General features: G+C 57.0%; 1 protein-coding gene across 1 annotated transcript in view; it reads left to right on the top strand.

Annotated features, from left to right (window-relative positions):
• Positions 1 to 9,149, top strand: part of YJU2 (YJU2 splicing factor homolog) — a 17,175-nt gene extending 8,026 nt beyond the window's left edge. Inside the window, exons 5-8 of the mRNA XM_082650479.1 lie at positions 964 to 1,145; positions 2,681 to 2,801; positions 6,078 to 6,222; positions 7,155 to 9,149. Coding sequence (XP_082506605.1) covers positions 964 to 1,145; positions 2,681 to 2,801; positions 6,078 to 6,222; positions 7,155 to 7,267 — 561 coding nt within the window. The 3' untranslated portion in view covers positions 7,268 to 9,149. The remainder of the gene's footprint in view (positions 1 to 963; positions 1,146 to 2,680; positions 2,802 to 6,077; positions 6,223 to 7,154) is intronic.
• The last annotated feature ends 5,598 nt before the right edge of the window (positions 9,150 to 14,747 follow it).

Genomic DNA, 14,747 nt, shown 5'->3' with positions numbered 1-14,747 from the left:
TCAGGAATCCAGGAGCAGCTTTGCTAGATGGTTCTGTGGGTCCCTCCCAAGGTCACAGTCAAGCTGTCTGCCGGGGCTGCCTCATCTGATGGCTCAGCTGGGGCTGGAGGAGCCACTTCCAGGGTGGCCCCCTCACGTGGCCATTCCCTGGAGGCTTCATGTCCTGTCCACATGGGCCTCTCCACAGCACTGCGTGAGCCTCCTCACAACATGGGGGCTTCTCCCCCTCCCCCAGCGAGAGTCCCAGAGAGAACAAGGAGGAGCCCCGGGCCTTTTATGACCTGTCTCGGAAGGGACACACCGTCATTGGTCCTGTTGTGTTCATCAGAAGCGAGTTACTACAACAGCCCACCCTCACAGGGAGGGGAGTTAGGCTACACCTCTGGAAGGGAGGAGCGTGAAAGAATTTTTGGACGTATTTTCAAACCACCACAACTGCCATTTCCCAGAGGGTTAGTTCAACAGGGTCACATAGCCAGGAAGCAGCCAAGGCAGGATTCATTCCCAGCCCCGCCCGGCTCCAAAGCCACCTCTCTGAGACCTGGCGGGGCCGACCTCACCTCTCTGAGCCTCAGTTCCTTTGTCTGTAAAGTGGGGGTTATTGTGAAGATTAAACGAGATTATGTCTGGAAATATCTTAGCCTGGAGCCTGGCACACAGCAGTTGCTCAGATCGTCTTTTTTAAAAATCTTTATTACTTTTGCTTAGTGACGGAGCCAGGCTGGAAGTCCAGGCCACCTGGCTCCACCGTTGACCAGCCGCATGGTCTTCGGCAGTCACTTCCCCTCCACGAGCCTCAGTGTTCCGAGCCATGAAATGGGTACAGCTGTGGGACCGGGTGCTGTGGATCGAGCCCCAGGGTGGGGGGGTCTCCCCTTGCCCATGGTGACCCCAGAGGCCAGGCAGGCCACGTGGAGGGGTGGAATCCCAGCTCACTCAGCCCTGTGTCTGCACACCTGCCAGGTGCTGGAGAACAGAACCAAGGACTCCAAGCTGGAGATGGAGGTTCTGGAGAACCTGCAGGAGCTCAAGGACCTGAACCAGCGGCAGGCACACGTGGACTTCGAGGCCATGCTGCGGCAGCACCGCCTGTCGGAGGAGGAGCAGCGGAAGCACGAGCAGGCGGAGGACGAACGGGAGGCGGCGTGAGTCCCGCGGCGCCCGCCCCCCCACAGCCTCTACAGGGTCCTTCCCTCTGCCTGGAATCCCCCCTTCCGGACCTTTCCACAGCTCCCTCATGCGTCACCGTCTCAGGGAGGCCTTCCCCGCATCTCCCTCCCCATCTCGCTTTGTGTCTCATGGCGTCTCTGTCGGGGCCCCCAGGATCACCCCCAGGTTTGATGAGTTAATTACAGTGAAAAGTTACGGCGAAAAATCAGCAGAAGGAAAAGGCAGGTGGGGCAGAGTTGGAGGACCGGGCGCAGACTTTCAGAGGCCTCTCCCGGTGGAGTCCCACAGGAGAGGCTTAATCCCCCCAGGTGAGACATGACGGCAGAGGGAGGGGCGCTCCCGGGGGAGGCCCACGAGACCCAGCCCGGGGTTCTCACTGGGGGCCGGTCACGCAGGCACCTTGGCCCGGCACGGCCAAGACCCCAAACCCAGGGGGAGAGCAGATGCCCGTGCAGACCCCATGTCTGCACAGTGTCGGGACAAGGAGCCCCCCCATCAGTGAGGGTGGCAGGAGCCCCCAAGTCCAGATCCAGATGCCCCCCCCCAAGGGCTGGCCTGGTGAGCCAACCTTTCTGAGGATCTGGCCTCAGGCCTGCTGTGTTCATGCTTCTGCCCGGCACCTCCCACTCTCTGGAACCTTCTTGCTGATTTGCCCCTTTCCTGATTTATTATCTATCTCCCCTCATCTAAAGTCTGAACAGGGACTTGCTCTGATCTCTGCATCCATGGCCTGGAACACGGTCAGGCACATACTAGCTGCTGTTGGATTGGCGTAGATAACAGTGAGAGGAGTCTGCGTTTAGCGAGCCCCTTCTCGGTGCCAGGCACTGTTCTGAGTTTGGCTCTGTCATTATGGTGGTCAAGAGAACTGAGGTTCAAGGAGCTCCCAGCACAGCCCTGACTGAGGCCCCCCAGCTGGGGTTCAAACCCAGAATGGTTCTGGCTTCCAGGCACTTAACCACCCCACTGGGCTCAGTAGACAAAGAACTTTTTTTTTTTTTTTTAACTTATTTATTTATTTTTGGCTGTGTTGGGTCGGGTCTTCGTTGCCGCGTGCGGGCTTTCTCTAGTTGCGGCAAGCAGGGGCTACTCTTCGTTGCAGTGCCTGGGCTTCTCATTGCAGTGGCTTCTCTTGTGGAGCATGGGCTCTAGGCACACAGGCTTCAGTAGTTGCAGCACACGGGCTCAGCAGTTGTGTCTCGTGAGCTCTAGAGTGCAGGCTCAGTAGTTGTGACGCACGGGCTTAGTTGCTCCGTAGCATGTGGGATCTTCCTGGACCAGGGCTCGAACCCGCGTCCCCTGCATTGGCAGGCGGACTCCCAACTGCTGCGCCACCAGGGAAGCCCCTGGACAAAGAATTCTATTTTAAAGTTATTTGTGCATCCCCATCCCCCACTCAGTGAGATCAGGACAGGGCAGCCAGGCAGTGCACCTCAGTGTGTGTGTGGGGGGGTCCTGGCCATTGTCCCACAACAGAGCACGTTCCCAAGTCCCACGTTCCTTCCCGCAGGGCCTTAGTGGAAGAATCTAGGAAACGAAGACTCCTGGAAGACTCCGATTCAGAGGAGGATGCTGCCCCCACCCAGCCCCAGCAGGCCCTCCTGCCCAACCCCACTGCCATCCTGGACGAGGTGAGTGTGGCCTGCCTGCATCTCCACATGCTCTCAGGTGAAGCAGGGGCAGAGTAAGCCAGAGGTTGGCTTAACTTTGTCTTGAAAGGCCAGTCTGGGTCGTAAGTGGTCAACTCCACATCATAGCACTAAACATAGCACTAAACTTGCTACGTAGATAGTACATGAATAAGTGGGTGTGGCCGGGTGCCGATAAAACTTTATTTACAAAAACAGGTGACAGGCCTCCGGGACTAGTTTTCCACCCCTGCTTCAGCTGCAGAAACAAGGAGACTCCCCACACTTAGAGACATCAGGCAGACGTTTATTTCTCAGTCACTTCACAGTCCTGGGCTGGACTCCCAGGCAGCCCTGCTCCATGCAGTCACTCAGGGATCCAGACTCCTCCCATCTCCTAGTTCTGCCCCGTCCTAGAACATGGATGCCAACTCTGCGGTCACAGCTGGCTCAGAGCACCCTGGGGTTCCAGCTGCAGGAAGGCAGAGCATGTGTGGAGGACCACCAGCCAGCGCCTGGAGGCCCAGGTTCAGATGCAGCCCACCTCCATTCCCCTCGAGTCCCAATGGCCGGGCATAGTCACATGGCCGCATCCTGCCTTTGCAAGGGAGGCTGGGAGCTGCCTCCTCTAGCTGCCCTTGCTGGCAGAAAGAAAGAAGAGGGTTTGGGGAGGGAGCGAGCCTTTTCCGCCACAGATGTCTTATCCAAGGTGGTCAAGGCCATTCTGATTTGTTAATTGAAGGAGGGGGTTAAAGTGGGAAATCATAAATAGCACAGACACCCCCAGAAACTTATTATTTTAATTCAAAACATGTTCCTGGTCTGTATTAGTTAAATACAAGTCCAGCCACTGGACAGGACCCAAGTGACAGCCACTTCAACTACATGGAAGTTACTTTTCTCTCGAATAACAATTGTGCGGGGCTGTGCAGAACAGAGAAGGTGGACCCTGGTGTCCGGGTCCTCATTGTCCTGCCGTCCCAAGGATGATGCCCTCATTGCAAGGCAGCTCAGTGCCACGTCTGCATCCCAGCCAGTGGAAAGAGGTGGGGACAAGGGAGGAGGACATTGAGAGTAACTATACCCTTGATTGAGTACATCCTTCTGCTCACACCCTATTGGTCAGAACTGAACCACCTGACCACATCCTGCTGCAAAGGAGGCTGGGAAATGTAGTGTTTCACTGAGGCAACCACATTCCAGCTGAGAATTCTGTAAGTGTCTGAAGAGAGCGGGTTTGGGGGTCGCGTACTCTCACCCATTAACCTTTTGACATAGAACCAAGGTGTTTTCCTTGAGGCTGTATCCCTGATCAGAGTTCTCACGCTGTCTCTCTTGCATAAACCAGCCTCAGAATTCATGGTCTAAAGTTTCCTCTTCTTTTTTTCTTTCAAGTGGAACAAGAGATTGAAGGTACTTTCAAAGCAGTCTGGCCTTGTATGATTTCCCTCCAGTCTTTTTTTTTTAATAAATTTAGTTAGTTAGTTAGTTAGTTTTGGCTGCGTTGGGTCTTCGCTGCTACTGCGCTCGCTTCCTCTAGTAGCAGCGAGCGGGGGCTACTCTTTGTCGTGGTGCACAGGCTTCTCATTGCGGTGGCTTCTCTTGTTGCAGAGCACGGGCTCTAGGCGTGTGGGCTTCAGTAGTTGCAGCACGCAGGCTCAGTAGTTGTGGTTTGCAGCCTCCGTAGTTGCAGTGCACGGGCTCAGTAGTTGTGGCTCACGGACTCTAGAGCACAGGCTCAGTAGTTGTGGCGCACGGGCTTAGCTGTTCTGTGGCATGTGGGATCTTCCTGGACCAGGGCTCGAACCCATGTCCCCTGCATTGGCAGGCGGATTCTTAGCCACTGCGTCACCAGGGAAGCCCACCTGCCAGTCTCTTACAGTTACTTGCTCGTAGCTAATTTGATGGTGGACTTCTTGTATTTTGCTTTACACAGACTTCACCATAACTTTTACGGAAACATCTCTCTTTGACCCCTCTGTTCCCTGGGTTTAGTTTAATGGGGACATGGAATGGCGTTTGACGAAAGGTGAAGGATAGCAGCTAGCTCCACCAGTCAGTTCAGTGGTGCCAGATGAGCAAGCTTCGGCTAGGACTGCCGGTCTCTCCCTGTGCCCCCAGCGGACGGCCTCTGTCTCGGTTACTACACACGGGGGATGCAGTGAGGCCGCTGTGTCCTCCTCCTGCCCCCACTCCCCGCCCCAACTGTGCCAGCCCCCTCGGATGGGCCAGGCTCAGTCCTGCCTCCCATCTCTGCTTGCTGACCTCAGCACTGCGTTCTGACCTCGGCTCTGCTGGCCCCCGATCAGCAGTAGCTGTCCCCCCGACGCTGTCACACCACCCTAACTTCTTTCTTTCACATCACTGATCAAGACAATGGTGTCTGGGGACTTCCCTGGCAGTCCAGTGGTTAAGACTTCCTATTCCCAATGCAGGGGGCACAGGTTTGATCCCTGGTCGGGGAACTAAGATCCCTCATGCCGTGCAGCCAAAAAAAGAAAAAGACGATGGTGTCCTGAGCATCTACTTGCTCATCCACCCTCTTCCTCCCCAGATGGTGAGCTCTGTGGGGGCAGCCCCCTGCCATCATGCTCCCCCTGCACCCTCAGCTCCCAGCTCCGACAGGGCCTTCTGCATCTAGTGGTTTCCAGTTCCTCTATTTAAACATCAAACAGATAAAAGGGGTCTCTTCTGGTGCGACTGAAGAGCTGGAGGTGGGGCTGAGCCCCTCTCTGCCTCCCGCTAACTGGTCCCCAAAGTGGGTGCCCCCATCTTCTGTCATTCCCTCAAACACGTTGATTGAGCACCTACTACAGACCCAGCAGTGAACAAGGCAGGACCCCGCAGCTTGGTTGAGGAGGCAGTTAATAAGGCAGTGGAGGCCACTGCGGGCACAGACATGCAGCACGCACTTGAGCTTGAAATGTGAGGAAAGGCTTCCCAGGGGAGCAGGTACTTGAGATGGGTATTGGAGGATGAGTAGGAGTTCACCAAGTGAACTAGAAGCAAAAGGGGCATTCCAGGTGGAGGGAATGGCATGGGTAAAGGCGTGGAGGTGAGCGGTCACAATGTGATTTAGGAAGTGTAAGCGCAGGGTGTGGGGGGGCCACAGAGGAGTTTTGAGCAGGAGAGAATTGGTCAGCACAGCAGGGGGAGTGGGAATGGCAAAGATCCTGGCTCAGCTGGGGACTAGGAACCGGGCTGCCAGAGAAGGAGCAGGATCTGGGACAGACCCCCCCAGTCATGCCTGCCCCCCGCTACCCCCGCCACAAACTGCAGGCCCCAAAAGCCAAGAGGAAGGCGGAGAGCTGGGAGCGAAGTGTGGGCACCTTTGGCAGCAGTCCCCAGCTGTCTGGCCTGGTTGTGGTGAAGAAAACAGACCTGGGCCGCAGCATCCAGCGAGGAGGAGTCCTGCCCGCCCCAGGTAGGTTCCTGCAGTCCCTTAGCTTCATGCAGTGCCAAGGGTGGCCACCAGGTGGCAACAGCACCCCTGGTGCTGTTCCGGTGCAGGTTGAGGTGTGCCCCCAACCAGCGGTAAGGGGAGAAGGGCTGCAGTTCCCTTTTTTTCTTGTAATTACAAAAGGAGCAAGTGCTTGCTTTTAAAACCCAAGTCAGATAGAGGCGTGTAGGACAAATTGTCTGCACCTCGGTGGTTGTGTCGCCGATGCTTTGTGTGTGTGGCTCCTCGGACCCTCGGGAGATGGAGAATTAGGGTGAGGTCGGCCCGATGAGGTGGAAAGAGCAGGCTTCCAGGGCAGGCATCCTGGGTGAAGATCCCTCTGCCTCCACGCGCTCGTTCTGTGGCCTTGGTCGAGGGCCCTCAACCCCGGTCCTCAGCTTCCTGTCCTGGAAGCTGCTCATGACAACAGGACCAACCTCGTAGGGCCTCGTAGGGTTTGGGGGCTGATTCCATGAGCTGCTCCATGTCGGGCGCCTGCAGTAGATCCTGGCACCCAGCGAGCCTTGCGGATACACAAGCCATTGTTATCAGAACAGTTATTACCCCATTTATCAGATGAGGAGACTGAGGCCCAGAGAGGTGAAGCTGTTTGCCCAAAGCCACACAGCCAGTGTGGGTGGTGGAGCCAGGGTCTGCCCCTCTTTGTCACTTGGGACTTGGAGTGTTTCCGTTTTCTGTGTTGCACCCCCGGCATGGGCACCTCTGCCCACCTAGATCAGCTTTTAGAAGCGGAGCTGCTGGGTCAAGGGGTGTGCAGTTTAAACCATGATGGGTCTGCCAGGCACTTTCCACAAAGGCTGCAAACAAGCAGGAATGGCCCAGTCCGCCTGGAACTGTCCCGAGGTGGGCTGCCGGGACGAGGAGGCACGGTGGGCTAGCTCTCGCCTCTCCTCCAGATGCAATGAAGAACGGGCAGGTGGCTGGCCCTGCGCCCCAGACGTCTGGCACCTCCTCCCTGAGCCAGCTGGGTGTGTATTCCGACAGCGAGGACAGCAGCGGCAGCAACTGAGCCCTGCCCCCAGGCCCTTCCCCAGGTCAAGATCACACAGCCAGCTCCAGCCCATGGTTGGGGCAGGAGGCCCTGGGACCAACTGGAGTCACCACTGGACAAGCACAAATGACCTCCAAGGCTGGCGGGGTCAGCAATGGCTTCAGCTGAGGGACTCAGTTTCTCTCCCGTCCCCCCACCTTCCCTGCTCCGGAGCTCGGGGTCCCCAGCTCACATGGCGGCATCCCCGGAGCAGCTTCTGACAGGCCTTCGAGGTCGTCGCGGCTGACATTCCGAGATGCTCTGGGCACGTGGGTGAGCCCACCCACCAGTGGTTGGCTCCATCCCCGCCACAGAACCATCTGGAACCCATGAAAGGAACCTGCTGATCTGGCCTGGGGGTACCTTCTCTCTGCCAGCATTTGAGGAGGGGGCTGCAGAAGCATGCAACCTAGCCAGTCCTGGACTCTTGGCTCAGAAACTGCAAGATAATAAATGTTCCTTGTTTCATACACTCCGTTGGGGGATAATTTGTGAAGCAGCAGTGGAAAGCTGATACGGTCATGTAACCAGCAAGTCTGATTCCAAAGCTCATGTTCTTTCAAGATTGCCAGATTCCAGCTTGTGTGATCTCCTGCTGCAGTATTTTCTAGTTGAAGGTCCTGTGCCCCCGCCAGACTGCTTCACAACTTGATCAGCCCCCGTCTCTGGTCTCCCACCCCTCCCGGGGTCACAGACGTTAGCCCTCCTCTCACACACAGACACACACACACAGACTGTCATCTGGCATTTGATAATGAGGCTTTGTGTTTTTCACTGTCAGAGTTTAGGGGATGAAACGACCCCACTTTGGGGATTCGCTTTCCTAAGGTGATTTCCTTGCTTAGGACAGCACAACGAGGTGAACCAGGGTCCAACCAGGGCTTCTGATGAGGGCTTGGGGGTCTTATATTACAGCTCCATGGCTGCGAAGACAGGACCTGGGTGGGTCTGATTCCAAAGCCCTGACAGGGACTCCCCTGGCGGTCCGGTGGTTAAGACTCCACGCTTCCACCACAAGGGGCGCGGGATTGATCCTTGGTTGGGAAACTAAGATCCCACGTGCCTCTTGGCGTGACCAAAAAAAAAAAAAGCCCTGACGGTAGGGACTAAAGCCAGCCCACACTGGCAGCTAGTGAGAACTGATGCCTCGTGCATCTCTTCCCAGTTTTGCACCCAGCGGCATCATATTTATGGCTTAAAATTGGCCACCACGGAGTGTTTACACCACGGAAATCGGCAGATGCTGCAAACCAGTTCCCCACACCAGAGCCAGTTGTGAAGCCCGTACCAGCACACCACTCCCTGTTTTCCCCCAACTCAGCATCCTGCAGACAGTGCCCTGGACGTGGGCCATTCAGAGACTCTGGGTTAAAATGTCATCCAGGGAATTCCCCAGCGGTCCAGTGGTTAGGACTCGGTGCTTTCATTGCTGAGGGCCTGTGTTCAATCCCTGGTGGGGGGACTAAGATCCCGAAAGCTGCTCGGCACAGCCTAAAAATAAAAACAAAAAATAAAAAGTAAAGAAGTCACCCAGCTTAAGTAGTTGTGAAAAGAAATTGGGGGGCTGGGGCCTCTCTGCTTCATTTCAATTCATTCTTTCAGACGGTTTCCTGAACTGCCATTGCTCTTAATCCACCACAATTTTTGCCATGTACGTGCACCATCCGTTGCTATTATTTACTTAACATTATTGTTAACCTGACTCCGTTCTAAAACATGGGTTACCAAACTCTGATCCACAGGCCAAAGGTGGCCTGTGGCCTGTTTCTGTAGATAAAGTTTTATTGGCACACCTACACACCCATTTGTGTGCATATCACCCACGGCTGCCTTTGCTCTCCAGTGGCAGAGGTGAGTGATTAAAACAGCAATTCTGTGACCTGCAAAGCCAAAATATTTACTCATATATCAAAATAAGATGTAAACGAATGATACTAGAGGTGGTGCTAATGTTGCAATTAAAGCAGGGTAGGGTAGTTCTGATGGGAGTACCTTAGGAGGTGTGCGTACTGCTTGTGGCTCTCTGTATTAGTTACCTAGTGCTGTGTAACAAGTGATCCCCAAATCTAGCAGCTTAAAACAACAGGAATCTGGATGTGGTTTCACTGGGTTCTCGGCTTCAGGGTCTGTTACAGCTGCAGTTGAGATGTTGGCTGCGGCTGGGGTCTCACTGGAAGGCCCGACTGGGGTAGGGTCCGCGTCAAGCTCACCCACGTGGTTGTTGGCAGAATTCACTTACTCATGGACCCTTAGCCAGAGGCCACACTCAGTTCCTTGCCTGCACGGACTGGCTTCATGAAAGTCTGCTAGAAGTGACGGCCCATCACTGTTGCAGTGTTCCGCGATTAGAAGCAAGCCACAGATCCCTCCCACGTTCCAGGGGAGGGGCTCACCTTGTGTGACAACCAGGAGGTTGGGGTCATAGGAGCCACCTGAGGGTCTACCTGCAGACCCCCCTGCACAGTGAGCTTTGCAAGGGTCCGTGTGTTGATGAGTGTGTCCCCAGCACCTAAGACCAGCTAGGCACTTAGTAGGTGCTCAATTAATGTATGTAGCCTGAGTGGGTATCTCCCCATTCACGGATGAGGAAGTTGAGGCCCAGGGAGCCCCACGCTTCTGCCCACTGTCTGTCACCCTCCCCTTTCCTCCACACTACACTGGAATTGTTTCTTTAATTCTTATTTCCCCCGCAGGCTTTTACGCTTTGCTCTCCCACCCGTGTCTTGGGAACAGTTTGTCTCCTGGTCCCCAGTTTTCTTGCAGGGGTTCCCAGGGCCGAGCAGGCAGAGGGACAGCGCAGCAACACTTTGGGCAGGGGGTCTGTTGTTGTGTGCTGACCCTCCAGGGCCTCAGCCTGCATGCCCCCTCGCTCCCTGCCCTGAGCCCGCCACCCCGAGATCCACACCCCCTTTTTGCTCTCTGGAGCCTGCCCTTCCCTGCTCGCTGCCGACAGTCCCCGTCCCCCACGAGTTCCATGTCTGTCATCTGGTCCTTGGGAGCTGTCAGGCCTCATCCGGAATCTCCTACATCAACTCCCCTGGGGGCTGCCTGGCTGCCGGAGCACATCAGAGGGACTGGGGGGGGTGGTCTCCCCTATTCTGGAACCCCCTCCCTCCTGAGCCTGGGCTTCACAAAGGAGACAAGGGGCCGCTCCTGCTTCCCAAGCTCTCGCTGAGGGCCAAGCGCTGCCCCAAGCTCCCTCCATGCCAGGGCTCTGCCACCCATGCCGTCGGGCACATGCTCCCTTACCCACCGCCCCATTTTACAGATGGCAGGAGGCTCCTTGGCCAAGGGCTCAGAGTGGGTGAGTGAGGGGCTGGACCTGGCTTTGAAACTGTGAGGCTCCAAGGCTACACCTTCGATCACCACACCCTATAGACTGGGAGCTTCCAGGGAATGGTCTGTGCTTCCCCCATCAGGTTGGGGCCCTGGAAGGCCAGTGTTAGACTGGGAGCCCTTGAAAGCAAGCACGTATTTCCTGTGTCAGACTGAGTACTTCGAAGGTCAGTCTTATGCCTCCTCCATCAGACTGGAAGCTCCTAAGTTCAGAGCCGTGCCTCTCCCTTCAGACCGGGAGCCTATTGACGCTTGCACACATCTCCTCCATCAGACTGGAAGCTCCTAAGGTCAGAGCCGTGCCTCTCCCTTCAGACTGGGAGCCTATTGACGCTTGCACACATCTCCGTCAGACTGGGGGCTTCTGAGGGCAGGACTATGTCTCTCCCATCAGACTGAGCTGAAGGCAGGGCTGTGTCCAGGAGCTTCTGAGAGCAGAGGTCGTCTCTTCTATCAGATTAGGAGCTCCTAAATCAGGGCCATGTCTCCTCCATCAGATCAGGAGGTTATAGGTCCCACCATGGGTCATCCCCACTTGGTCCCCTCCTGTCCTGGTGCCTTGGCTCCCATCCCCCCTGCAGACATGGGGATCCGTGAGGTGAGAGCAGGCGCAGCCCCCAGCCAGGGACCCCCTCTGGCTTCTTCCTGAGGTCCCATCCACCCTAAGCATCTGTTGAGCACTTACTGTATGCCATACAAGAAAATACTATTCAGGGGCTTCCCTGGTGGTGCAGTGGTTAAGAATCCGCCTGCCAATGCAGGGGACACGGGTTTGAGCCCTGGTCCGGGAAGATCCCACATGCCGCGGAGTAACTAAGCCCGTGCGCCACAAGTACTGAGCCTGCGCGCTAGAACCTGTGAGCCACAACTACTGAGCCCAACTGCCGCAACTACTGAAGCCCATGCGCCTAGAGCCTGTGCTGCACAACAAGAGAAGCCACCACAATGAGAAGCCCGCGCACCACAACGAAGAGTAGCCCCCGCTCGCCGCAACTAGAGAAAGCCCGTGCGCAGCAACGAAGACACAATGCAGCCAAAAATAAGTAAGTAAAAAATAAATACATTTATTTTAAAAAAATGTTTTTTAAGGCACCCAAAACAGTGCCAGGCAGTAAGCGCTCAACAAAGGTTAGCTGTTCCATTTCATAGACGGGAAAACAGGCCAGGTCACTTACTCAAGGTCAGGTGGGCTGGGATTCCAGAAACCCAGCGCTACCCGGGAGGAGACCTTGATGGAGGAGACCCTGATAGACCGTCTTTCAGACCCTGAATGCTGGGGAAAAAGAGGTCCCATCAGCCCAGGACCTCCAGACCACTCACCTCCTTGCCTTTGTCCATGCAGTGCCTGCCTCCTGGCTTTGCTCTCTTGCTCCCTCCTCCCCCAATCAGAAAGGCAAAACCCAAGAGGTTACTGGCTATTCAAGGTCATACCACTGCAGGGCCGCCAGACCTCCAGCCCGGCTCTAACCCTCGTCCACCATCTCCCGCCCCTTCTCAAGCCCCCTCCCTGCTCCTGCAGTGGGAGTGGGGGCAGCCCCAGGAGAACCCAGCTCAAAAGCGCAGGAAAGTCAAGCGCCGTTTGATTCTGCCTCCAGGGCCTCTAATTGCTATTCCTGACACAGACCGGAATTAGAAGGCCCCTTTCAAATATTTATACCTTAGACATCGCGTATTTATCTGACAGGGAGAGGACTCGGATTTGATGAGATCTGTCAACAGCTCATCCCCGAGCCGGGTATTGCCTTGCGGCTGACAGAAAACAGGACAATTACTTGCCGTGCTCCCTGGGCAGTCCCCAGGGATGCTGCCTTGTCGCTGATCAGAGAGGACGGGGTGGGGTGGGGGTCTGTGTGAGTGCTCTTCGGGAGGGAGGACCAAGTTCAACAGGTTCGTGTGGAGGCCAACTCAGCCAAAGCAGGAAAGAGGAGGGGAGGACATACGGACACCCCTGCTGCCGTGAGGGGCCTTGCCTCATCGGCTCTGGACCTCAGTTTTCCCATCTGGAAATGGGGCTAACAGTGGAGGGGAGATGGAGAACCTCTGATTCCACGAAGAGACCTGATGGGGGTCGAATGCCATCCCAAGCCAGGCCATATCACAGCATCCAGGCAGAAATGAGCTGTGGGGTGTGTCTCCCCTCTCTGTGCCTCAGTTTCCCCATCAGGAAAAAAATGTCACATCCTCCTGATGATCCTTCCTCCAGCTCTCTGAGTTTTTCCTATTAGAAACCCCATTTTTCAAATCAGGAAAGCAAAGCGTGGCCTGCATAGACATTGCCCAGGCCCCACTGTTCTTTGCGGGGGGCGGAGTGGGGGAGAGCTCACAACAGTGTCAGCTCTGACTTGCGTCTGGTCTTGCCTCCCCTCCAAGCCACACCCACCCTAGGGGGCTTGGAGGAGGGAATCTGAGGTTCCATCCTTCCTGACTACCCCTCTCTTACTCTTTCTATTAGGGGTCACTGAGCAAGCCCCCTTATGGGGAAAGAAAAAAAATGTGTTTGCTTTGGAACTGGCCAGCAGCTCCCTTTGCCTATCTTACTCCCCCCAAATCCGTTAGTGTCCTCGCCCCCTGACAGCTGCAGCTGCCAACAGGCAGCCAGGCCAGGCGAGACACCTCTCATTTCTGTCCCCCTCCCGGCCTCCACCCCCAGAAACCACAAAGGGACAGATGCCGAAGGCACACTCCAGGCACAGATACCATCTCCTTTCCCCTGGCCAGCTGCCCCAAACCCCTTCCCCCATCCTGCAATTAGTCCCCGGGGGAGAGGGGACGGAGAAGAGCCCTCTTGGGGGAGGGGAAGCCAGAACCCCGTCCCTTCCGTTGCAAACCCCCCTTCCTTTGGCTGCCTCAATATTCATTTTAGCCGGTGACCTCTGGAACAATTTCCACAACCCCAATCTCCTGGTCAGTTTCGCCGCCAGACCCTGGTTCAATTTCAACCCTCAATAGTGGTCACGCTCACCCCCTCTGCTGGTCAATTTCATCCCTGCTCGCGGTCAAGTCCAGCCCTCCATTTCCCGGCCAATTTCCACCTCCCCTCCCTCTCCCCCTTCCCCATCTCAACACCTCTCGCTCTCCGGAGCAAGGTCAGCCCCTGTGGGTTTCCACCTCCCGTGCTCCTCGCTCGCTCCTGCCAGCCTCGGTCCTCCGGGTCACTGTCCAGCCGCCGCGGCCTCGGCCCCCGCGACTCCCGCCCCGCATCCCCCCTCCCTCCCCGGGCAGATGCTCCCCTCCCTCCCCAGAACAGCTGAAGGTCTCAGTCACCTCCGAGGGGAGCGCAGGGGGAGGGGAGGGGAGGGGGCGGGGAAGCCTTGACGTCGCTGCCCGGGACCCGGCCCGGTACTGGTAGGGGCTGGGGCGTCCGTCTGAGAGCCCCCTCCCCAAAGTCCCACCTCCCGGGCGCGCGCCGGCGGCTGCGGGTAAAGTCTCTCCGAAAGCGTGAAGGGGGATTGGAGATTTTATTTTCCTTTGTGCCCGCGACTGGGGCCGGATCGAGGCGGCCGGGCCGGGGGCCGCGGGATTGGGGCTCCCCCCGGAGTGGCGAGGAGCGCAACAAAGGATGCGCCGCACCGGGGTCACCGTTCCCGCGGCCCAACTTTGCGCGCGGCGCCCGAGTCCCCGGGGAGCCTGCCCGCTGCGCTGAGAACCCAGGCGTCCGGGCTGAGCCAGGGCTTGGGGGCGTCCGCAGGCGGCGCTTTCCCCGCCCCCGGCCCCCAGGAAGGGATCCCGGAGCTTCCCGGAGGCAACGGGTGGCCGAGCCGTGCAAGGAGAGCGCGCTGCCCGCGGAAACTCCGCGGATGCCCCTCGCTCTGGCTGGACGACCCCGCGCTCCGCGTTCAGGGCCCTACGGGGCGCCCCCTTCCCCCGCCGTCCTTCCAGAGCCGGGCTAAGGTGCGCTTTTGCTTCTCCTCCCCCTTCCTCCCTCCTCTGTCTCCTCCTTTTCCCCCCCTTTTCCCCCTCCTCTGAGCCCAGCCAAGGGTCACACCTGATCTTTCTCCTCCTCCCTTCCTCCCTTCCTTCTCCCCCTGCTCCTCCCTGGGGACTCCGCCGAGGAAGAGGGTCCAGAAGAGGGCATGTGGGTCCTCTTCTGACAGTGGCCAGGTTTGGGGTGACACTCGCTCAA

This window comes from Grampus griseus, assembly GCF_964374135.1.
Source record: "Grampus griseus genome assembly, chromosome: 3".
Classification (NCBI taxonomy): domain Eukaryota; kingdom Metazoa; phylum Chordata; class Mammalia; order Artiodactyla; family Delphinidae; genus Grampus; species Grampus griseus.
Note: the sequence above shows the minus strand (reverse complement) of the source record. Positions and strands in the feature narration are given on the sequence as shown.